Raw genomic sequence first — 25,719 nt, 5'->3', positions numbered from 1 at the left:
ATACTCTCATTATGGTGTAATAATCAAGGACCTTGCTGCCCCAACATGGCTGCAGCAGGCACAATGATACCACGCAGCAGCCGAAAATAGTCCCCTTAGTAACTTTCAATGGCAGGGGACATACGGTACCGAACAATGTTGAAATGCCATGATGAATGATGATGAGGAATGTCTTACCAACTGCTTTGCAGGTCTTGCTAACCGGGTCCATCTCATAGCCCTCGTAACATTCACATTTGTAGTCGCCTTTGAGGTTGATACATATTTGACTGCAGGCATCAGGGTTTTCACATTCGTCTATGTCTGGAGATGGCCATCAAAAAAGCATTAGTAACAAAGCAGAGAAACATTGACAACACAGCCCTTTTGTAGACAAGACAAATGATGCCTTCAAACACCATCATGGGGGTTTCTCAATATTTCAAGACGTTGATGCCAGGAGTAAACAAACTATAGTGCTTGTACAAGAAAGTGCATACAACATGGTGTCCCAAAAAATATTGACATCCGAAATTATATTAAAGTCCCCATGAATTTTTCTTTCTTGTGTTGATGTTATTTTGAAACCAAAAACTTGGTTAGTACATATTGAATATTTTATTAAAGTCTCCCATGCTTTAAAGAAAACAATATAGTCAATAATATTTTTGGTGAGATATATTTTTTTACAGAAACGAAATTTGTTTTACTATAGGGCTTATTCGATCTACGTCATCAATGTTCGCGGCGGCCATATTGTTGACATAAAACTGTCAGTCTGTCAATTGACAAGCGAGGCAGCGTGGGTATTATGCATGGTATTATCGGTGTATTTTTTTTTTTAACCGCACGATGGTGTGTGGTGTACTACACGGATGTTCTAACAACAGCAAAAAGAACCCCGGAATTAATTTTTATGCGATACCGACTGTCAGAAAACATGAAAGGAAGGAGACAGAGGAGTTGAACCAGCGACTCCCAACAGCAAAGTCTGTCCCCATCATTTTACCCCAGGTAACGTTAGGGATATGCTCACAGCAAAGTCTGTCCCCATCATTTGATCACATATGGTTAGCTGTATGCAGCAGTGGCTGAAACTGCTCTTTCAAATAAGCTGCCATAAATTGAGACAGTTATTAAATTCGTATTAATAACTATATGAACATAATAATAGGTCTGGCATTTATAGGGAATTAAGGGCCGTTCACATAGTTTTGAAAATCGTTTTATATTAAAGAGAATAGCGGAGCTCACACCAAAACTATAACGATACAGATACAATGAACGACATCATTGGGATCACTTTCTGAGCGATTTTTCCCACCTGATTAAGGATAAACCATTGATAGCATTAAAATCTATTTGAACTTCAAGTGCACGGCCACTTAAAATGACAGTGAAGCTGATTGCTGAGGTCTATAACATTAGATTACCTCCAGTTGCTGTAAAAATTGACTACGTAATGCTTTTTATTAACTATTATGCCAAAAGGTAAGAGATTACACAAACTATTAGATTCACTGTTTAGAGTTACGCGAAACGCAGCGTGTTGAGGACTGCAAAAGGTTTTATTACAAGCAATATTAAAGGCAAGTGATTTGCGCGAGTGCCGTGAGCGAATTAGCATAAACGTATTGTTTGGTGATGTGGACGATGATATAGTTATCGTTATAATGTGAACGGCGCTTCAGTGCTTGTATGATGAATGCGGATACTGTATGAACGATATAGTTATAAATATCCGGATAAGTTACGGCTGGCAATAAGGACGGATCTTTACTTAAGCCTATTGGGTCTATTTGATATTGTTCCACAATAATCAAGCTCATCTTCTTTTAATACAGACAAGATTAAGCCATTAGGCTACTGCTCCCCTCGACTCAAATCTATGTGCGGCTAGGGGCAAGACAGATGTTATGTCAACAAGATGGCCGCGGCTAGCGACTTCCGGTGTTTGCGAATAAGCCCTATACAGATGGCTTTAAAGCTTTAACAAACCTCTCATTGTGATTTCATGTGGACTTTCATTGTAATGAGAAGTCTACAACGTCTGAAGGACACTTTACCTCCACAAGTCTTCTTGTCCAGTAGTTTGTATCCCGAGGGGCATTCGCACTCGTAGCCGATCTTCCGGTCCTTACATATGTGAGAGCAGCCGCCATTGTTACTGGCACATTCATTCAGACCTACGGTACAAAAAACCCAAAGCTGATGTCAAAGGTCAGTGTGCTCCACAGTAATTGGATGGTGGTAAGTGCCCATGGCAACCTGACAGCAGCTGACAGGGGAGCTGTTTCTTTCTCATTTTCTCAGTGGAGTATCAGGTTTGTGCCAAGAGTTTATGAGAAAGTGATGAGGCGGATGCAATCTTCTGAAAGGTTTAAAGACATCATTTTTTATTTCATCTACAAAAAATTGTCCTATCTTTCTCTTCTTATTGCTACACTGTAAAAAGTGAACAATTTTAAATGAAAAATGTAAGGTGAAAAATTACTTCAATTGGTAACACCTAAACAATTTAAGCTTTATAAATGTAATTTTTTTTATTAAAGTGATAAAATTTAATTTTACCAATAAAAGTTATTTTTTAAGTTAATCCAGCTTTCACTTTTTACAGTGTATGGGTAGGTGGTATGACTGAAATTGTATATCACAGTAATTTACTTAATTCATTACAATTAAAACAGTTGATTCCTGTATTAAGTCTGTACTGTTAACTGAATCACTATTAAAGGCGGAGTCCACGATGTTTGAAAGCCAATGTTGATATTTGAAATCACCCAAACAAACACGCCCCTACCCCAATAGAATCTGGACCTTCTGTTGATAGACCCGCCCCACACATACGCAAACCGGCATTTGATTTGATTTGATTGGCTATAAGTGTGTTTTGGTAGTCGGCCCGTCTCCTTTTCCAACGCGTTTTTCAAACATCGTGGACTCCGCCTTTAATGTTTATGCACACTAACATGAGACACTATGTTAATCTACTGTAAAGGGCTGCATAATGATTAATCGCAACTAACAGTTTGCAGAATAAATGTTTTTGATTACGTCATATATGTGTGTGTACTGTGTTTAATAATTTTGTATATATATATATATATATATATATATATATATATATATATATATATATATATATATATATATATATATATATATATATATATATATATATATATATATATATATATATATATATATATATATATATATACAGTATATATATATATATATATATATATATATATATATATATATATATACAGTATATATATATATATATATACAGTATATATATATATATATATATATATATACAGTATATATATATATATATATATATATATATATATATATATATATATATATATATATATATATAATTACACACATAGAGTTTGGTTCCAAAACGCAATAAACGCCATTTAAAAAAAATAGTTACCATCAAAATCAGCATTGTATCTGGTCAGTATTAAAAAGTAAATTCTTAATTTTACGCAAAATCTGATATCCGCGTGTTATTCTGTCATATTTTCTCATTTTTTTCCAAACCGAAACAAACGCCAGTCCTACTTCTCAGCAGTATGCAATAAATCCGCTCAACAAATCACAGCGCACCATTCCACGCATTGTTAACAACAAGGGTGGCGCTTTGAATACACACAGAATCCTAGTTTTCCTCATATACTTTGTACTTCGTGACCAACAAACAAACAAACAAAAGTAATTTTGATGGCATTGATAAACCTGTGGTAGTTTTCTGTGGTGGGAAGAAATGTAAGCCATCAAAATCAAATAATTTACATGAGAGGCACTCGGGTGAAGGAAAATGCCGGCTGTTGCTTGTTCTCACACGACAGCATCAAGCTTCTGTCATGCTAACACATGGCCCCCTTTGGATCTTATGAAAAACTTTCCATTATTTTACTCGAAGGCAACGAAAATCGAGCAGGACCGAAACATTTTACAGCTGATTGCTGTCAAAAAAGTTCAGTGACGACGGCCCAAAGATGAAAGCAGCAATGACAGTGTTCTTAATATGACAAAGTAAGTGTTTTGATTGATGCCATTAATGTTTATTTTTTTATCAGTTTATACCACTAGTCAACTAAATGAATATAACATGACAAAGATGAATGCACATTTATATACTGATTCAATAGATTAATACCATTTTGAAAAATCAGTTTTTATAATAAATCTTTGAAAATCAAATTATGGATTTTAATTTTTAATGTAATTATGACCTAAAGATGCTATGTGAAAGTTTGTAACAGAAAAAAGTGGTTTTCCTGGTCACGTTCTTACCCAAATAAGTCAAAATGTATTTATCAAACTCTTCATATTTATACAAAATATACATTATAAAAATATTTCTTAAATAAATACATGCATGTGTCACACGCACGCGCACGCACGCACGCACACTGTAATCAAAAACATTTATCGTGCAAACGATTAGTTGTGATTAATTGTTATGCAGCCCTACAACTGTATATAGTCTTCCCAATATTGGGGCGGTTTCCCGGAAAGGGATTAGACTAGTCCTAGACTAAAATAAATGTAAGAGCGGTTTAAACTAAAAACAACTTGCATTGACATATCTTAAAATACACCAGTGCCCTTTGTTTTGGCTTAAAATGTGCACAAGTAATGTTTTTAGTGAGCCATGTTTGTTAAAACTAGTTATATTTTCTAATTAAACTAAGGCCTAGTCCTGGTTTAAGCTAATCCCTGTCTGGGAAACCACCCCTTTGAGTCCTAAAACATTTGGTTGGACATTAGATTGTTCAGAACGGACAGAAAGAAAATGAAATGTAGAGGATGAACCTATTGGAGACGTAATTGATCGGATTTAAGTGAGAATTTGTGAGTGGACATTAATGAGCCTTTGTGCTCATGCACAACACAGAAGACACATGAACCAGCCTGTTAGAACAAAAACAGCAAAGAGAAAAGTAAGAACGGTAATGCTAATGCTGAGAAAGGGCTGACAGAGACTGGAATAGACACCACCAGATGTTTAATGAAAATGTGAAAACAAAGCTGAATAAACTGAGTTTGTTTTCTTGCACTTGAGTGGACATTTTAAACAGCTCCTATGGTCAGATTCACAATTTTACATTCCTGTGGTGTGTAAGTGTGTACATACCCTAAAGTAAATGATGATGCGAGTTCACGTCTACAAAGTAAAAAGTTATGTGCACTCCTGCCTATAGCACCATTTACTTTATGATTCTACTTAGGTGCCATAAAGCGCTTAAAGTCGTTCCCCTATGATTACGAGCCATTGAACCACTTTTAGTGCAATTTAGCACAATTTTTAGAATGAGAGTGAAAAGGAAATAGATAGCAAGCAGGATTATGTGCTAATATGAATTGATTCTGAATGCAAATTCATTCATGTAGATGCTATCATGAATATCACTACTCAGCATAATTTAGCCACTTGCATATTATAGCACAATACAGCATTTCAGTAAATTTCCCTTTCTGTCATTCCATTTCAAATGCAATACTGTGCGGTGTGGCAAGTTTAACTTAAACTTGTGAAGTTCTGAATTTTGCCCACCTTAATAAGAAGTCACTTTCTAAAGTGATAAAACATCTTCAATTAATGTAATACAAACTCTTTGAGACTTGAAGAACATTATTATCTCTTAGCCATAACATATACATAACAGAACTACTGGTGAAAATGGCAAAGAGAGTAATCCTTGGCGTCAGTCCTAGTGATTTAGCAAGCGTAGCTGAGGTGGCCCACTTGGAACCCGTCCAGTGTGCACTGGGCTCAGCAGGGGCCGACGCGCATCAGGTGCATGCTTTAATCTCATCTGCTGAGTGGAGGATGGAAAACCAACCTGAAGAGCCACTGTGGGATTATGTATTTTACATTAAATATTAATACAAAACTAAGAATTTCCAATAGAAGAAGAAGAAAGAAACAGATCACAGAGAAAGATAGGATAGCACGGTGCTGTCATTTCCTAAATACCACATCAAGTCGTTCAAAAGCCACTTTAAAGGGACACTCCACTTTTTTTGAAAATATGCTCATTTTCCAGCTCTCCTAGAGTTAAACATTTGATTTTAACTGTTTTGGAATCCATTCAGCTGATCTCCGGGTCTGGCCGTACCACTTTTAGCATAGCTTAGCATTATACATTGAATCTGATTAGACCATTAGCATCGCACTAAAACCAAAGAGTTTCGATACTAAAAACTTGACTCTTCTGTAGTTACATCGTGTACAAAGACCGACAGAAAATTAAAAGTTGCGATTTTCTAGGCAGATATGACTAGGAACTATACTCTCATTCTAGCGCAACAATCAAAGACGTTGCCGCCGCAACATGGCTGCAGGAGGCGCAATTATATTACGCAGTGCCCGGCAATGATATTACGCAGCAGCCGAAAATAGTCCCCTTTGTAAGTTTCAATAGCAGGGGACTATTTTGGGCTGATGCGTAATATCATTGCCAGACACGTTCTGCCATGAGAGCTTCCGAAAAAGACTCACACTTTGATCATAACAAGTGCTACAGTTTGTGATTTTCCCCAAAGCCACTTAAACTTAGCAATACCTGTAAGCTTCAAAGCCCACCAAAACAAATATGTATGACTATTTGTTTGCCATTTCATTTGATGCCATTAAAAGCAGAACACCATGTACTGATTGTACTGAAGGTGCTTACCACAGTCCTTCATTGGCTCATCGGACCAGTCCTTGCAATCCTTGATATTGTTGCACACTTTACTGCTTTCGATGCACTCGCCGCTTTTACACAGGAACTTCATCGGACCTTCACATTTTGTGGCTGTGAAGGACAAAATAAAGTCTCATATCATTTATTTCCACATAAATAAAAGTACATGAAGCATTTTCTATAGCTCAGCAGGAAGTAAGGCATGAACAAGACTGCATTGTACATCGCTCTGGATAAAAAAATCTGCATTTGCCATATGCATAAAAGTAAATAATTTAAAGTACAAATAACAAACAAAACAGAGAACATTTGTAGTGTGGCACGAAAACCTTGTATATTACAAAATTACATCCATTTGGTGTGTGTTTTAGGTAAATGAAAGCTGATGATTGGGTCTAGCCTTTCATCTTTCCCTTTCACTTCAAAAGACACTGGAATAAGTGAGGAATGACGAAATTTATTTAAAGACAGATGAAAGAGAGAAAAGTGTGAAGTTTCTTACTTCTATTAATGCATCCAGCCTCATCACTGAAATCTGGACAGTCGTGCACTTTGTTGCACTGTTTAGTGCCGTGAATACAGGAGCCGTCGCCACACTGGAATTCATCTGGGCGGCAGGTCAGAAGAGCTGTGTAAGAGAGACAAACACATGCTAACTGTATTGAGACAGTATTGGGGCCAGATTTACTAAACAGGTCAAATTAATGAGTGAGCGCAATTCCAAAATAAAGCTTTACATTGTTAAAAATTAAAGAACACAGGCGCAACATATCTTCCCTTTCAGTCGGTCACTAAGATGTCACTTCGTGACCGATGTATTGGGAACAAGCTTCGCGGGACCAATCAACTTTGAGAAACTTCTAAAAGACCAGTGAACTTGGCATGCAGGTATTTGCATCTGCTGGCGCCGCCCCACCACGCAAGTATAAAATGAGCGGCAGGTGCAATACCAAATCACCTATTTTCGCTGAGAAAGCCGAGCATCTAGTGCCTGGCCAACATCAGTAATGGTACAGCAAAGCCATGGCGAAGGGACGTCTCCATTCCCTTTCTTCAGGGAACGAGGGTTACAAATGTAAACCAAGATGTTTTTTTCACATTGACCAATGCAAGTTAAGACATGCCCTGCGTCCGAAACCGCATACTGTGACTAAATGTGATGAAGCACCTACTAAATGTGATGAAGTACATAATCATCGACTGTGAAAACAGTTCGCTCTATGTAGTATGAACAGTGTAACGCGCATTACGTAATAATAGTACTTTTCTGAAGTAACAAGTAAAGTAACGCATTACTTTATAATTGTACACATTAATATTTGAGTTACTTTTTTAAAAAAGTAAAGTGAGTTACTTTTCAGTCTAATTAATTCAATTTAAAAATAAAATAATGTTCTGAATTAAACTGAACATATTAACGTAGAATTACGCACTCTGTGCACCTAAACGAGAACTAGGGATGCTCCGATCAATGCCGATCTCCATTAATAATTCGTGGCCGATCACTATTCTGAATCGGACAGCCGATCTTATTCACAGCTATTTCATGTACTACGGCTTTTGATCAGTAAGCCCTTATCAATCTAAAATCACTGTTAGTTTGAGTCGTTTATAATATGCATTCGAAAAAGCAACACTCGTAAAACATAATTATTAAACCTATTCTTTATTATCATGAAAATACCTGAAAAGGTTTGAAGAACATCAATATAAATATATCCTTCAGCCATTTCATGGAACTGCATGTCATCACAGCTGCGTGTGCATTGTTCTTCGTCTACAGCGCATTTTTGAGTTTCTGCACGAGAGCGCCCCCTGGCTTTTGGATGTAGCGGCATTTCGCCGTAATTCATTGAGAAACATAGCAAGCATTATCGGCCGATCGATCGGAGCATCCCTAACGAGAACAGTCGGAGATGGCAGGCCAGAGCTTGACATTTTTGCGATCATAAAAACACCTGCAAGGCCTGAAAGAGATCAAGCCTCAGCCAAGAAAGAAAAAGTAATGCAAAGGTAACGTAAAAGTAACGTAAAAGTAAGCATTACTTTCCATGAAATGTAACTAATTAACACAATTAGTTACTTTTAGAGGAGGAACTTAATATTGTAATGCATTACTTTTGAAAGTAACTTTCCCCTACACCAAGTATGAATATGGGTAGTGTGAATGAAATTCTGATGTACTACATCCGCCATGTTGATACATCACGTGACACACACACACCTAGTCATAACAACAGGTGAGCCGTTAACTTGGATGCTGTTAAAGAAAACCCAATTTAACCACAAGGAACAGCTGTTCCATATATGTTTTTGCATTTGAATAGAGCCGCGTTACCGCTTTCCAACGTTTATGAATATGACGACACTTCTCTTTGTTCTTCATCGGGTGACTCTTCTTCCAGGGGCTCACGGTATAAGTAAAGTGTCCATCGATTGCACACTTCAAAATTTGGCCGAAAGTAGTTGGTGTACCAGGTTTTATTGTCTACTGTTTTTCGAATACTATAAATTCGGCCTCGCCTACAGCTTTTCGCCTACAATATAGTAGGAAAGTAGGTGGTTCGGACGCTTTTTAGGCATTACATAATGGTGCAAATACTACTAAATTGATGAGCAAATTTATTTAGATGAAAGCGGCATTTGTTTATATAGCCTTCACTCGTACTGTTCACTTTGCCGGGTGACTTTTTTGTTGTTTAGCATTTTTAATATGTTAATTCTGTATTAGTATGCAATCTGACACCCGATCATGTGCATTTTGGCGAGTACTCATGTAATAGTCTTAAATCAATGTAAACAAATGGAATATTTGATATTTGTAAAACAAAACTGAGCCAAAAAGTGAATGTCAGGTCTTGGCTGAGGCCCAGTTACAGTAAGTGCTTGCAGAAGCGATGCATCTTCAGCCATTTCCTGAGCATTTTATGATTAACTGCTTTCGTTGAATACATCTTTCACCAAATTGGCAAATAGTTTTTTCCTTCTATTAATCATAAACTTCACTAAATTTAGTAAGACAAATGCTTAAACCAAGAAAAACTATTTGTTAACACGTTTTGTATATGAATAATTAATCTTGCAATTTTGTTTCTCAAGTAAATTTATCTTGTTTTAAGACAAAAACAATGATTAGGTAAACGATTTTGTGCGGCGTACCATGCATGTCCTTAGTTTTGGATGAAAGCATCTGTCAAACAAATAAATGATAATCTAAAACACTTAATGCATATGAAATGAACACTAGCGTTGGTTTTTACAATTTGTCTAGATTTGCTTTTAGATTTCAAGGAAATCAAGTTTATTGATAACCTTTATCAAAAGTTAAAACACTTTAAACAGTCACCTACTCCATGGCAAAAGAATGAAAAACTAAAAAAAAAGTGCTGTTCTGCAACGAGAGGTATTTTAATTATTCACATTCATCTTTTTAAATCCCTTTAATCTTTCATACGGTGTACTTTAGGGAAGCCGCAGAGGGAAAACATCCACTGCGATCAATTTCAGCTCGTACCAGCTTGCTCTCGCCTCCGTGAGCTTTAAAACACAAACTTGAGAAATAAAAGCACAAAAGGAATGCACATACATGCCATTTAGTGTTATAAATTAGATGAACAAAGACGAAGTAAAAACACAATCACTCCCAATGCACGCAAATAAAATGAATAGCTAATTTACATTTAAAGTGTAAAACTGACTGGAGATCAGCCATGGTACACCACTTTTACTGTCGGATAAATTTCATATTAAATGGACTACTTTATCTAAATTCTTTTTTCGACAATTTCACCTACAGGTTGGTGAATGAACTATATTGCTAGTATGTGATTATTATTGGTCACAATTGAATCATTTATTAAACATGTGTTTCTAATTAGCTGTTCCTGGCATTTCATGGTTATCGTAATTTTAAAGGCGGGCGATGGGGGTAAGTCCCTAATGCAAGGCTTTAGGAGATTTATTGCTCGGAATGAAATTCATAATTTGTCTTTATTGTTCAGATAAATTACTTTGTTCGTTATGCTGAACAAAAACAAATGATTATGTCGCACAATCCTAAGGACCCCCCCACACACACAGCAAGCACTCTTTTAAACCCCTAAACACATGTTGCCTAGCAACCGTCAAGACACTTGGCACATGCTGGTACTGGGACATCGATGAAGATTTACATGGAATAAACCCGTGGCCCAAGCATCTTTTTCTCAATAGACGCATTAACGCGCATCAACAAACTGCACACATCTGCGCACATGCTCTGCACACAAAAACAAACAGTTTTGAGCAGCAGGTTTTGTGTGTTGAGGATTATATGTGCTCAAACAAACACATGCTAATTTCCTCAAACCCCGTGAAAGCACAAATCTTTGAAATCTTTCATTTCCGTATTCACACTGACTGACTCCAAAAATCTGTTGTGTTGGAACCAAATCAAAATCTCATTAATTGTAAAATTATTATTTTCGTTTTGTGATGCATTGTTTTGGCTTTAGGTTTTAGCTGCAATCCTTCATTTAGTTGAATTTGGCACTCAAATTTAGAGCTCATTTAAATGCAGGGTAGGGAATTAAGAGAATTTTGAGCTTTTTGTATTTTAAGCAAAATAAATAATCTGACCTATGTAACATTATGCATAACACCTACACAACTGAATACATTTATTTGTTATAAGACTCGTTATACATCAAGTCTCTTCTAAGTGCACATAAAAAACAAGACAAATGATGTGCGTTTAAGTCGGATGTTTATGAAGAATATGTGACTGTTTGTGTCACTGACAAAAGAAAAATTCGCCAACCAAACTTCTCTCTGAGATGCGCGTTTTTAAACGCCACATCTGTATATATCCATAGTGGACATTGCATCTTCATGGCGAAAGTTTGTTATTTTCATGCGTTTTAAAGTTTTGACAGTTCAAACTTCATTTTACTTGCAGCTGCTCTCTCTCACCTCTTAAAGCTACAGTACCCCAATTCATTTGTCAATAATATTAAATATTCTGCTCATGACTGAAGAACTGTTTTACTTTATAAAATATATTTGATCCATACACTAATTAAATTAAATAGGGGTGTGACAGATCACAAAACTCACGGTTTGGATCATATTACGGTTTTTGAGGCACGGATCGGATCATTTCTCGGATCAGCCAAAAAAAAAAAAAAAAAATTACAAACATTTATAAAAAAGAACAAAGTTGCACATTAAGTAAGGTCTAAAATTATCATTAGTTACAGAAATCGAATTAATTAAATAATAACACTGTATTAATTGTATTAATTAAATATAATTATAATTTTTTAGAGCTTCAGAAGTGATTTTCTCTTTGTCTTGGGTTGTTTGATTAACATTATTGACACAGACTTAAGTAAGTTAATTGAGGTTACTGTCTCTTTAAGACCAAATTGTCACAGACTTCTGCTTCTAATCTATACACACACTTTACACATAAACAAATGTTTTAATTAGAAAAAAATACCGTGGAGATCATTTTGTTTGTATGTGCCACTTGTCACTTGCTTTTTGAAACGCGTCTCTCCGTGTGCGGTATTTAGTGCCCTTACGCACACACGCTCGCAGACACACATACAGAGGGTAAATTACTAACGTTGTTTTTCATTGCTTTATTAGCCAAATGTATTTTAATACACTATGAGATACAGTGACGCAACTCTCTAAAGTTTACACATCAAGAGTTCTGAATCTGCTAAACTTTGAAGGATGAACATGTCTGACTGGAGCTGGACCAGACACACTCAACCGCACGTGCGTTTGTGCGTAAAGTAAACTGCTGACTTTAGTGCAAAAATTACTTGAATGTTAACATTTGAAAACCTTTGAAACACGTTTAAATGATAAACATTCCCTATTTAAAATTGCGCATTAATCCGCGAATCACATGCGAGCCGAACCGTGGGTCAATCCGTTGCAGTTTTACAGTTTTAGTCATCAAAGACCTTATGCATCAGCTTAAAGAATCAGTATCGGGCATTGGCATCAGCCGTTCACAATGACAAGAAAACTGTACTAGAAATCGGCTGCAAAAATCCTGATCGTAGCATCCCTACTGTTTAGTTAGCTTGTATACTTACGACAGTTGGCCTCATCCGACTTGTCCTTGCAGTCTGCGTCTCCGTCACATTTCCAGTTAAAGTGAATGCATTCTCCGCTCCTGCACTGGAATTCCCCTGCAGGGCAACGTGGCTTTTGTGGTTCTGTCCTGCGGCTACAACGCTCCATAGATTCGTCAGATTTATCTCGGCAGTCGGGATCTCCATCGCAGCTCCACAGTGCTGGGATACACTCAGAGTCGTTGCAGCGGAATTCGAGTGGGCCGCAGGTGCTGCTGGTGGACGGCGTGCAACTCTCCTCGTCGCTTCCATCACCACAGTCGTCATCTCCATCACAGACAAATGTGGGAGCCACGCACATATGGTTACGACACTTAAACTCTTTCGCAGGGCAGGCCTTTGCGTCTGAAGAAAAGAAGATAGGAGTTTATTAAAACGGAGTCTTACAGCAAAACTGACATTTAGCCCTTACATGATGGGTATTAAACAGGATATCTGTGACCTTAAGGAATCTGACAATATTTTAAAGGGCACCTATTGTTCGATTCACGATTTTTTATTTCCTTTGATGTGGAAGTGTGTGTTAGTACATGTTAACGATATGCAAAAAGTACAAACCCCAATATAAACAATAGGGCTGGACCAGAATATTCGAATATTCGTTCCGTGGGTTGACATTCGATTTTCAGTTTTGAGATTCGAATATATATATATATATATATATATATATATATATATATATATATATATATATATATATATATATATATATAAATATTTTACAGCGTTAATGCAGAGCTTTTGCCAAGCAGGAAGTGCGCTTCACGCTCCCGCTCGATAGGTGGCGCACAGAGACCAACATCCATAGCCAACAGCCACCAGTGGAAGAGATCGCCTCGAACGTACAGCGCGCTTCCTGCTTTGGCATTCACGCTAATAGTGTAGTAATAGCTGATAGGCAGGCGTTCAAATACTTCTTTGCAGCTGTATCATACAAATAAATAGTTAAAAAATCAAACATTGTGATTTCTGGATTTTTTTAAGAATATGTTTCTCACAGTGAACATGCACCTAGGATGACAAATTCAGACCCCCCCATGATTTCTAAATGGGAGAACTTGCAGGGTGTTTAAATACTTATTTTCCTCACTGTATAACAAAATCTGTAAATACAGATCTTATTTTCTACATTGTTACACTTAATATCCACCAAGGGCTCTGTGGCATCAAAAAGACTGATGATACCTGATCTAAAAATAATAAAGAATAATGAAAATATTATTTCCACTGCCAAATCACTAAACCAATGAGTTAACATTATTTTACAAAAGCAATCATTGAAGGTTATAGCAATATTAGAACAAGCTCTGGGCTATTCTGTAATAATTTAGGCTCTGTGGCTTCAATGATTCAACCATGCTGCGGGTGACCCGAGGGTCACGCTTCAGCCTCACATTGGTGGCAGACACTAAATGGGCTTAACTGTACTGTAGTAAGCGCCTGTCCGCTCTTTAATGGGGTCACCCACCCTACCGGAATAACCACCCTGAACAGCTACACAGCGAATGAGCAGTACGTTCACGGGAGCTAGATTTGTAAAAGGATTTGCAATGGCTTATGTGTACACGACCGGGTTCAAGCACTTTTTGAGCAGATTATAAGTGAGAGAAATCGATCGTGAACATTTGTGACCCTTGCATCAATACGCAAACTATCTGCAAAGAGCACCCGGGCGTCATTAAACATTTTGACAGTCAAAACGGTGGCATTTGCAAAACTGTATTGCCGAACTTGAAATCAATGCTACTTGTGTCATTCACAGAAAAGGTCACTGTTGTTGTTCATTGCACTTTATTTGATTTGTGTTTCATATTTTCGCCACCCACGCTTACTGCTTTTGACACCAATTACAATAATGGCCTATGTGGCAAATTGTATTTTTTGTAAAGCTGATTAGCCAACATGTATCTAATTGGCTAATATAAACAAATAGACAAGAGCTATTAGGAATCAACAATGTCCCTGTCGTCAGGCACTATCGAATGACCAAGGATAAAACTGGAAAAACATATCAGAATGGAAAATAGGCTTGTCATCTTCTGACAGATTTAACATAGGGTTGGAAATTCATCATCAACTGCATGAAGATGTTATCTGTGCGTCATCATTTCTATACCTACAAGGTCAAGTCTGACTGACATCAAACGTTGCATGTGTTTAATAGAAAAGCAAGTGATTGGATCTCGCTGGTGTGTACACTTCCAAGGGATAGAAGGTGGTGTTTGCTTAAAGCAGAGGTTTATTGGAATGGCTGACCCTGCTCTTCCCTTGCGGGACAAGAATGGCAGTGGTGGGAATGAAAAGGACAACACGCTCTTCAAAAGAGCACAAACAAGTACTGAAGCTTTATGACACCCCAGTGCACAAAAACAGTACAGTCACATTCCAACTGGATTGAAATATAAATCAGGTTTGCACACATTCAGAAAGCAAATACAACATAAAATAAAAATAAAGTTAAATAAAAACGAAATTGGGCAAACTGACATCTATACTAGGGAAAGCATAACTGGTACTGTTGCTTATACTGTTCTACAGAAAATGTAAAAATCACAAATATAACTTCTGTCTTCTAACTTTTCCCACACCAAACACACCTCAAATAAAGTGGTTTGAGATGAAGTGTGCACATTTTTAATAGGACCATCACCAAAATATCCAAAATGGTCCCAAGCTGTCACTGGGGCGGCACATATTATGCCCATTTTTAAAATATGTAAGGTGTGTCCAGAATGTGAAGTCTCAGCTGAAAATACCCCACAGATAATTTATTATAGCATGTCAAACTGCCCCAATTTGTGTGGGAGCTAAAACGCACATTTTGTGTGTGTACCTTTAAATGCAAATAAGCTTTAGCTCTTCTCTCCCATACCAGAAGAGATGCTTTGGTTAAAATAGATCTGAAAATAGCAGACAACATCCAACTCACTCAAGGCAGAAACTTTGGTTATATAAGTCAGCGGCCATGGACGGGGCTTTAGCAGTGTGACATCACATTGCTAAGAGAATCAAAATAACATGTCTAACGAGATTGCTTTGGTTTAATAGGGATTAAAAAAGAAGGGTGAATGGATTTTTTTCATTGTAGGGAGGTTGTGTTCACAAACTGCCTGCAGACATTTGTGTCCAAACACCTTGTAAAAGTGGATTTCGTATAAATAGTGCCCCTTTAAAAAGTTCCTAATATGTATGATTTGTATACAATTGTTACTTTGAAGTATTAATATGCACTCTTTGCACCAGTATGTACATCTGAGGGACTATAAACTCTTAGGTGCCATTGTTTTGACAATTTTTCCTGATGGTGCATTTTCATACGGTTCACCGTATTTTCCGGACTATAAGTCGCTCCAGAGTATAAGTTGCATCTGTCAAAAATGCGTTTTAAAGAGGAAAAAACATATACAAGTCGCACTGGACTATACATCGTTGTATAGAAGGTAATGGTTTCTCTTGGTTCATATGAAATAATTTTGACGTATTAGTCGCACCTGACTACAGCCATAGTTCCAGGACTCGCCAAACTATGAAAAAAGTGTGACATAGTCCGTAAAATACGGTAATTCCAGTAACTTATTTTGAAGGACAAACCCACAGTAAGTCAAATTTAGGAATCAGAATACCATAAAGTGATAAGAATAGGTACTTTGGATTTGGACCAGATAGCAACCAACCTTAAACTTGAAGTATAGTATGTTTTTTTACATGAATGCAAACATCCGTGCACGGTCGAAAGCACAGCCTTGTAAAGCACAGTTTATTTGACTCGTACATGGACACATGCATGCGCATTGCAACAAAATGCAAACATCTCCTGGGCTACATATTACATTCTCCTGTATGCACATGCAGCACAACCTACGTGCGATTACAAAAACCTGGCGCGTACTACTCCAATGATGGAATTTGCATCATGCGCACTGTACCCTTGCACATGCATGAAAATGGGACTAATACCTTTAGCAACCACGTTGACATGCCATAGCAACAAACCAAAACATAGGGGTGGTTTCCCGGACAGGGATTAGACTAAAATAAATGTAAGAGCTGTCCAAACTCTAAACAAATTGCACTGACATATCTTAAAATACATCAGTGCACTTTTTTTGCCCCAAAATGCACACAAGTAATGTTTTTAGTAAGGCATGTTTGTTCAAATTAGTTAAATTTCCGATTAAACTAAGGTCTAGTCCTGGCTCAAACTCTATCTGGAAAACCACCCCATACTGTAGTAATACAACTGCATAGGATTGCTATAACACATTATTATGACTTTTGTAGAAAACAACTGATACTCATCAAAAAATGTATCTCTATTTTATAGTAATGTGCATGTGGACAGAAGACCAGTTTGGATAAATATTTTTTACACCACTTTGTAACAACTGCTGGCTTATCGTTAATAAAATCCCTAAAACTAATTATTTGTTGTAACTAATCTCTTTGGATCAAACAAAAGTTTGGAGAAAAACAAACTCTAAGGAAACTTTGATTGGAAAAGATGGAAATCGATCTAATGTTACAGAGATCGAACACACATTGTTGATATACACAAAGGTCTGACTTTCGTCATTCAACGGCTACTGATATATCTCTGCTGTGTAGAATCTGATTGTATCTCCTGTAGAGGTCAAGGACAACAATGAATGGATCTAAAAAAAGCGGGAATGAAAAGCTCAATGCAGGTCAACTCGATCCAACTGACCAACATCAACTACTCATTTCCCAATCCAACAACAGATGGGTACTAGATAAGCCTTTACATTAGATCCCTACGACCTTGAAGCACACAAAGCGGAAAAATCTATAGCGGAACTGAATGCGAAACGAGGTCGATTGATTTTAGACTTCTGACCGCTCCATGTCGGGGTCATGGTCACCCTTTCCGGAGTTTATTTTGTGGTAACAACCGACTGGATTCACATCATACCTTACTTAAAAAGAAATTATTGAATAAAAAAACAGCGGTACCAAATAATTTGTGTCCTTTCCACCCAGCTTTACATCTGCTATTGTTCAGCCTACACCTCAAGAAGTCTCACATCAAACTCACGACATGACGACCACCCAAACATCCACAATTAAAAGCACCAAACATCCAAAATGTTTACAAGTCAGTCTAATGCTGCGTTCACACCAGCCATGGCAGAGGCATCAAGTGCGAGTGATTTTAATGTTAAGTCAATGTGCGTCTGGAGGTCTCGCTGCACGAATGAGGCGTTTAGCACGGTACATGTGAATCCGCCTTATTGAGCTTTGGCGGAAAAACACGCTGCGCTAACCAATCAAAAGCATGCTCTAGTAGTGACGTGATTACAGAAAACGAGCCGAGTCACAGAAGCCCCTCCCATGATGCGAATTTTCACATCGAAAAACTACACACTGCTTTCTTTACATTCTGAGGGTACTTTATAACTATACATTCTCTACACACACTTCCAATGACACACAACACCATGACGACCCACCCATCTATGAGAAGCCATCGGGGGCAGCTTTAGCACAGAGGCTCATGCACTCAGCAAATGTCATGTGGCCCAGTCAGCACAGAGTTAATGGTGCGTTCAATACTCCACTCCATCAGCCCATAATATTACAGTAACTCGCATTAAGAGAGATTTCTCTCCTCAAGGGACTAAGGGACTGTAACCATGATACACTGAGCTGAGAGGATGGGATGCCACAAACATACTGAGGCAGCTAAAGACTGTGGAGCTATGGGGATGTCAAAACTTTTTCCTGACAACACTGCCTGAGGACACAACATTAGAAAAATAGAGAAATGGCAAGACGGAGATATTGAACAGGCCAAAAAGTTAACTAAATGCACTGCAGTCATTCTGTGAGAATGTGTGGTTCATTATTCAGCCTAAAGTTTAGGAGAAAACAATGGAAACAAAACTTTAAACTTTTCTCTCTTAAGCAGAGTTCACACCAGCCGCGGTAGAGGCGGTAAAAACGCACAATTCACACGTAGTTGGACAGTTGAACATTTGAGTTCACTCGCTTTATTCTCGTGTGAAAGCCGCGTGGAAATTCTAGTAATTCGAGAAATTCAGGCGGAAATTTGCGTCATGGGAGGGGCTTCTGCGACTCCGCTGAGACTCTGCCACTCCGCTCGCTTCCTGTAATTACATCACTACTACAGCAAAGTCCTGATTGGTTAACGCGGTGCGGGATAATAATCCGCATGTAATCGTGTCTTTGCATTGACTTAACATATAAATCACCCCCGCTTGCCACCTCTGGTGTAAACACAGCATTACTCTTGTAAAATGTCTCAAAACATTGTAAGCTGGTATTGTACTTCATAAATGACTTTTGCTACAGTAAATGTAAATGTACAATTTTAATTTATGTTTTTTTTTATTAAGTATACATACAAAGAAAAGAAATTTGATTACAAAATAAAAGTCCTTATTTGCAAGGGTTCTTTTAATGGTTTGGGTCAGAAAGCTGGTTGATGTGAAAACTGCACATGCTCAGTTTTAACAGTTTAGAAATGACCACAGACAGTAAGCAGAAATTGGCTAAACTACTATAAAATAGCTTGGAAAATGACTGACCCCTCAGTGCAACAAATTCATTTAGAGAACAACTCCGGACAAGACTCTCAAAACCGAGCCTGCAGCTGTTTACAACATTTTCACACCTGCTGAAGTGCATCTGTATGTTGACCGGGGTAAAAGTATTACCTCTGGGTGGATTAGCAAATGGCAGCCGAGATGAAAGAGAAATATCAGACTATTGTCAGGGGATAGAAGTTGTTCAGCATATTGCCTGACATTACACGGGTGCAAGTACCTTTGGGCGTGCAACTGTTTGCTGAGTGCAGACAGTATTCAAACGCACATAAAAACTGACTCGCTCAAAAGGGCAAATGCTAATTTATAAAGAATGCATGGCTAGTGCAGGCAAATTATTCCATATTAAAAACACATTGAAGCAAAATTATAAAGATTAATAACATCACTAGGAAGATTTGAAGCAACTAAACATTCTAGCTTTACAATTACAATAAAGGTATATTAATTTTGGCATAAACATTAATCAAATAATTCATTCATTTCACTGGTAGGGGAGAGCGAGGTAAGCTGTCATACTCCAACATTTGAGCCTCTATCTCAAAAATCAGATAGCCACTTTGTGTGACAACTTCTATAGTCAACTTCATGTTCACATGTGGTCAAGATCGCTCTAATCTGACGTTAGCACAATTTTCTTATTTTTTGGTTAAAAAGTAAAAAAAAAGCACTTTGCATTTTATGCAATACAACGTTGTTAGTTATGAATGTTAAAAATTACAATAACGTATCTTTTGATACTTTAGCTGATGTGCTATGTTGCGCTAACCCTGAGATTTAGCCAACATTAGCACACATGTTAGTTTGGGAAAAGTTGTCTCAATGACTTTGGGCCAAGTCGTCATATGCTTTTCATACTGGAAATAGTTAATATACAAAATCAGGGCTAGCAAGGTTTCATAACAATGGGTTAATTTCTGCGGGTTAACCCCACTTATAAATTACAAGTGTTAAACAATCCTTAACCTAGAATTAAACAAAATGACACAAAGGAGCCGCAAATAAGAAACAACACTGCACTGTAAAATATCTAAAATACATTACATGTTGGCCTACACACTACAACACTGGCCTATCAGTGGTGTTGTTATCATAATTTTACATGGATGTTAAAGAGCTAAATGATGACGCGAGCCATCGTCTCCAAACGTAAATCTCATTTCTTGGACTACAACAAACACACGGATTGTAGGCAACAGTTTACTTCCTGGGATTGGTGATGTAGTAAAGACCGACATTATCAAAATTCCTTCCGCTTAGGACTCACAGCCTGTAAGTTAACTCCTGTTATGCTGCGTTTACACCAGCCGAGGTAGAGGCGTGAAGCCCGAGTGATTTCAATGTTAAGTCAATGTAAAGACGTGTTGACGCGCATCTGGAGGTCTCGTGGCGCGAATTGAGCGCCTGGCGCGGTACGCGCGAATGGTGCTTTTTGTGCATTTTGCGTTTGACGCGAATTTGCGGCTGACGGCCGAATTGAAAAATTTGAACTTTGGCGGAATTTTGCGCCGCGTTAACCAATCAGGAGCCTGCTTGCTGATGTGGCGGCAGCCCCACCCAGAGTCACTCATTCAACCTGAAGGAACGCTTGATATTGTTCGTAAGCAGTCACCCGGAGCTATACGACACAAATTCTTAATTCTATAGAGACAGGAATAAAAAGGACCTCGCTTGGAAGAGTGTCAGTGAGGACATCGGGCAACCTGGTAAGTTGTAATCCACGTTTCACTTTTGAGTCACGTGACGTTTATCGACCCGCACCGTTTATTTTCCTCCTATAGTAAGGTTACCACATACAAACTGGTAACTCTCTCGATAAATGCACAATCAACATCAGTCATCTTGCAAACAGACAACCACATAGCACTTGCCCCTCCCACAAGAAGCGGATTTTGCCTCTGATGCGCGTCAAATGCTTGCTTTTTGCGCGTGTCTACTTTGCTCTAGACGCGCAAATGCATTCAAACGGATCAAGCGGCAAACTAGACACGGTAGACGCGATTTTGACGTCTGAAAGCGGTTGGTGAAAACGCAGCATTAGCAGCCGAATCTTTCAAATATGGTAAGGAGCATCCCATTTTCGGCTGACGTCAGAGGTATTCTAGTCTCGCGTAGCCAGACCTTCAATACTGAAGGTCTGGTGTTTTTCGCTGCTTTTTCTGGACAAAGCCCACCCACAAGGCTGTTTGACTGACATGTCAAACAACCAATCGCAGTTTGTTTCGTCTAGCGTCACGTTTCGGACTCCCCACGAGCCGGCTGGCAACAAGTCAGTTATTGAAATAACCAGCCAACCGAATAGCATCTAAATAAACAACATTACTCACCACAGAACAACGTTGTACACTTCATCAACAGCCACACCAATGAGATGCTCCCGGTAAACATCTGTTTCAAGCATATCTCTTCACTTTTTAACACCTAGAAGCAATTCAGGAGAACCGAACTTTTTGACTCCACTAACTGCCTCAAGCAAAACTCTTGGAAGTCTTTTAAAGAGTCTATGCCGCGAACTTTGCATATTTTTAAGAATCCAATGTTTAGCTGATCATGATAACTGCTCATTATTATCCATGTGAACATGACTGATTCTCTTCCTCAATGGAACGTCAGAGCTTTGTTTTCCAGGGACAGAAATCTAATCGCGACACTCGCGTTTCCTGGAAATCCAGTTTATTTCAACCAATCAAAGACGACTTCGACATTCCCACAGGGTTTCCAGAAAAGTGTACAAAAAACATCAGACGTTTAGCCAACAATCTGTGGGCGTGACGTCTGAGGCTGAGATAACGGACCCCCTAGAACCTCCTGGAGGCTCCCTAGGGGTCCCCGGACACATCTTAATCTCAACACATGCATTTATTAGCTTCAATGATACCCATGATACAAAAGAGCCACAAATAAGCAACAACACTGCACTGTGAAATATCTAAAATACATTACATGGTGGCCTACACACTACAACACTGGCCTATCAGTGGTGTTATCATAATTTAAATGGATGTTAAAACAGAGTTATAATATGCTGTAATCACATTAGCGGTCTCTGGTAATCCTGTGTATACTGATATCATCAGATTAATTCTGCAAATATTCAAATTGTAGTGGAACTAGCCAATCATACTGTAGGTGCACTCCATAAGAAAATGCTTGTATGATTACATTTCCTATGATACTGTACGTCCAAAGAATATCACATGTATCCTTCATATGGAAAGCAATCCGATAATGCATTGCACTCAATTAGAAATTAAATCTAAATTGAGGGTATAAAAAAAGTTTATTCCATACTAATAAATGCAATGATAGATGGAGTACTTTATAAAATATCTGTACATGTTGTGCCTTTCAAGTCTACCACCTATGAAGAAAGCTGGGCTATAGAGAACCTAAACTAAACACCCACAGTATTCCACATAATTCTACATACATGGTGCACAATAGTTTTACACCTACACCGTTGTGTTAAATACACAAAGAACACATTTCTTGTAGTTTTACCAAGAATAAAAAGGTAACACAGTTTCATCAGCACGTAACCTTCGACAGTATGAGACACGTGTTTGACTTTCAGCTGTCCATGTGTAGGTGTATCTTCTTTAGCGTTAATATATTTCTTCCTTTTATTTTTATCTGTCTATGTGTACTTCAAACCCACCCACGCTGAGCCTCCATCGGTTCTCTTATCCGATCATCTTATAGTCATCTCAAGGCGATGATCGACATTACACGGCTCGGTGCTTAAATGCAATTTCCATTCAATCTTAACTGATTGAATAAAGCCTGGTCTGTGGCCAAGCTAGTTATACAGAGAAAGGGTTCACAGTATTTAGCATAGCAAACACTCACATTACAGCGCTAGCAGCTATGCGAATTTGACCTTGCTCCGACCCTCAGTGAGCTACAGTAAGCATAACTTCACATTAATGTTGTGATGAAATTTTCACATGTGTCTTGCTGTTACAAATGAATGCATCTATTCACTAATGCAACTATTAAAGATATGAAGAGTTTGGTTCCAAAACGCAATAAATCCATTTTGACAAATTTCGGTAAAAACTTGTTTTCTATACCAAGAAAGTGACAAGATGAAAACCACTATTTTCTGTTACAAACTTTCACATAGCACCTTTAGGTTATAAAAACATAAAATTTGATTTTCAAAGATTTATTATAAAAACGAATTATTTTTTCCACAAAATGCAATAAATCCATGACAGTTTTTTTATTTCAAAATGCTATAAATCTATTAAATCACTGTATAAATGTGCATTCATCTTTACCATTTTATATTTATTTAGTTGACTAGTGGTATACAATGATTAAAAAATAAACATTAATGGAATTAATCAAAAAACTCTTACTTTGTTATATTAAGAACACATTGCTGCGGTTATACTTGACGTCGTCTCTTTACATTTTCACAGCGATCAGCTGTAAAATGTTTTGTTCCTGCTCGATTTTCGTTGACTTTGAGTAAAATAATGTAAAGTTTTCATAAAATCCTCTGGGGTCAATGTGTTAGCATGAGAAGCTTGATGCTGCCGGGAGAACAAGCACCCGAGTGCCTCTCACGGAAATGATTAGATGTCGATGGCTTACGTTTCTTTCCTGTCACAGAAAACCATCACAGGTTTAGCAATGCAACTAAAGTATAATTTTGTTTTGTTTGTTGATCACGAAGTACAAAGTAGATGAGGAAAACTAGGACTCCGTGTGCTCAGCGCGCCGCCATTGTTTGTTTACATTGCGTGACTGGTGAGCTGTAATTTCAGGAATGGATTTATTGCGTTCTGTAAAAAAATGGAGGAGTGGCGTTTATCACATTTTGGGAAAAAAGGGAGAAAAGATGACAGAATAACACGGCGGATATTGGATTTTGCGTAAAATTAAGAATTTACTTCTAACTACTGACCTGATATAATACTGATTTTGGCAGTAACTCATTTTTTTCAAAAATGGCGTTTATCGCGTTTTGGAACCAAACTCTTCATATAGAAAATACCGCATCACATCACCTTATACACATAAGCCCCTATTATGTAAACAATAGGCGTGTTTGACTTCATGCAACACCATTCAGACCGACCGGCGTGTTATCCGATTGCTGTATATGCTCTTGTTTCACTTGCTCCCTTCAATCCCCGATCATACTGCGTTGCGTAATGCTGTATAAATTCAAACACATCCACTGCCCTCAGTAATCTGCATGTTTATCTACGTATGACAGCATGCACCATGCGACGTGTTATTGGCTACATAATGTAAACAACCAAAACTTAAATTCTGATCTTGGTGTGAACGTAGCCAAGGGGAGTCTATCAGGTATTGAATGACAAGAGAGGTAAATTATGTAAATCAGTTCATGATGACTCTTTTTTCCTCTTTGAATTCTCATAATGCTTACATTTCATTGCAAAAGTTTATTATGCATGTGGCGTCATCTTGCCTCCAATTTCACATCTTTTCTATTTTAATCTTTTCATATTGTTTTAATGTGATTTAGTATAATCTTAATTAGTTTCTGATGGTCCCTGCATAAATCAGGTGTGTGTATGTAGTACATTAATCGCTATGGATGTACAATAGGAAGCGGGTGTGGGTGGAGGGACTGGCAGAACAAGATAAAGAGAGTAATTGATCTCAAGAGTAATATTACCCACAGCAGGCCACAAAATACATTGTGCTAATTAAGCTCCAATTATAGTATAACATAAAACATAAACACTTGAGCATTCAACAGACACTAATTGAAATGGTAGGTACCAACTCAAAGAAGCACTCACCTTTGTCATTCATTTCTGAAAAGAAAAGATAGAAAACTCTTATTGGCATGTTCAGACTGCAAGTTGTTTTCAATAAGAGATGGCAATGCAACAAAGCATCCATTAACAATGATCGCTGATGTTAGCCAAGTCACTGTATTATTGAGTTTTAAAGGAATGTATCGCCATCAAGAACAAGATGTCATATTAATTTAGTTTGTATTTTAGAGCGGTGCATAATAATGAACAAGATAAATGATTATTAATGCATAAAGCAAACTCACTTGGTATACTGACAATTTAAGGCACAGTTTTTCTAAGTAAAATTCTTAGAGAACAGGGAAATGGCTCACAATTACTTTTAACCTCTTCATCTAGCCTACATTCTATAAAAATATTTTCCTACATAAATTAGAAAATATTTATATTATTTATATTTCTATATTTCATTACTCTTGGAGTAATTTTTTGATGTATACATTTTCAAACCTTTATAGCTACATTACAAAAAACTTTAAGCACTGCAAAAAATGACTTTTTTACTTAG

The 25,719-nt window shown here is 37.6% G+C and overlaps 1 protein-coding gene across 6 annotated transcripts in view; it reads right to left on the bottom strand.

The window, feature by feature from the left end:
- The window catches only part of lrp8 (low density lipoprotein receptor-related protein 8, apolipoprotein e receptor), a 240,181-nt gene that overhangs the window by 53,715 nt on the left and 160,747 nt on the right, over window positions 1–25,719 (bottom strand). For 4 of the 6 annotated variants that reach the window (XM_055212408.2, XM_055212411.2, XM_055212410.2 and 1 more), the window contains exons 5-10: window positions 25,194–25,208; window positions 12,785–13,168; window positions 7,195–7,320; window positions 6,681–6,803; window positions 2,046–2,165; window positions 178–303 (exon numbers count right to left, since the gene is read on the bottom strand). In XM_055212408.2, the coding sequence (XP_055068383.2) occupies window positions 178–303; window positions 2,046–2,165; window positions 6,681–6,803; window positions 7,195–7,320; window positions 12,785–13,168; window positions 25,194–25,208 (894 nt within the window). The remainder of the gene's footprint in view (window positions 1–177; window positions 304–2,045; window positions 2,166–6,680; window positions 6,804–7,194; window positions 7,321–12,784; window positions 13,169–25,193; window positions 25,209–25,719) is intronic. The other 2 variants (XM_055212409.2, XM_055212413.2) reach the window with 1 other exon arrangement.

The sequence above is a fragment of the Misgurnus anguillicaudatus genome, chromosome 8 (assembly GCF_027580225.2).
Source record: "Misgurnus anguillicaudatus chromosome 8, ASM2758022v2, whole genome shotgun sequence".
NCBI lineage: Eukaryota > Metazoa > Chordata > Actinopteri > Cypriniformes > Cobitidae > Misgurnus > Misgurnus anguillicaudatus.
The sequence above is the reverse complement of the archived record's forward strand: the minus strand, read 5'-3'. Positions and strand labels throughout refer to the sequence as shown.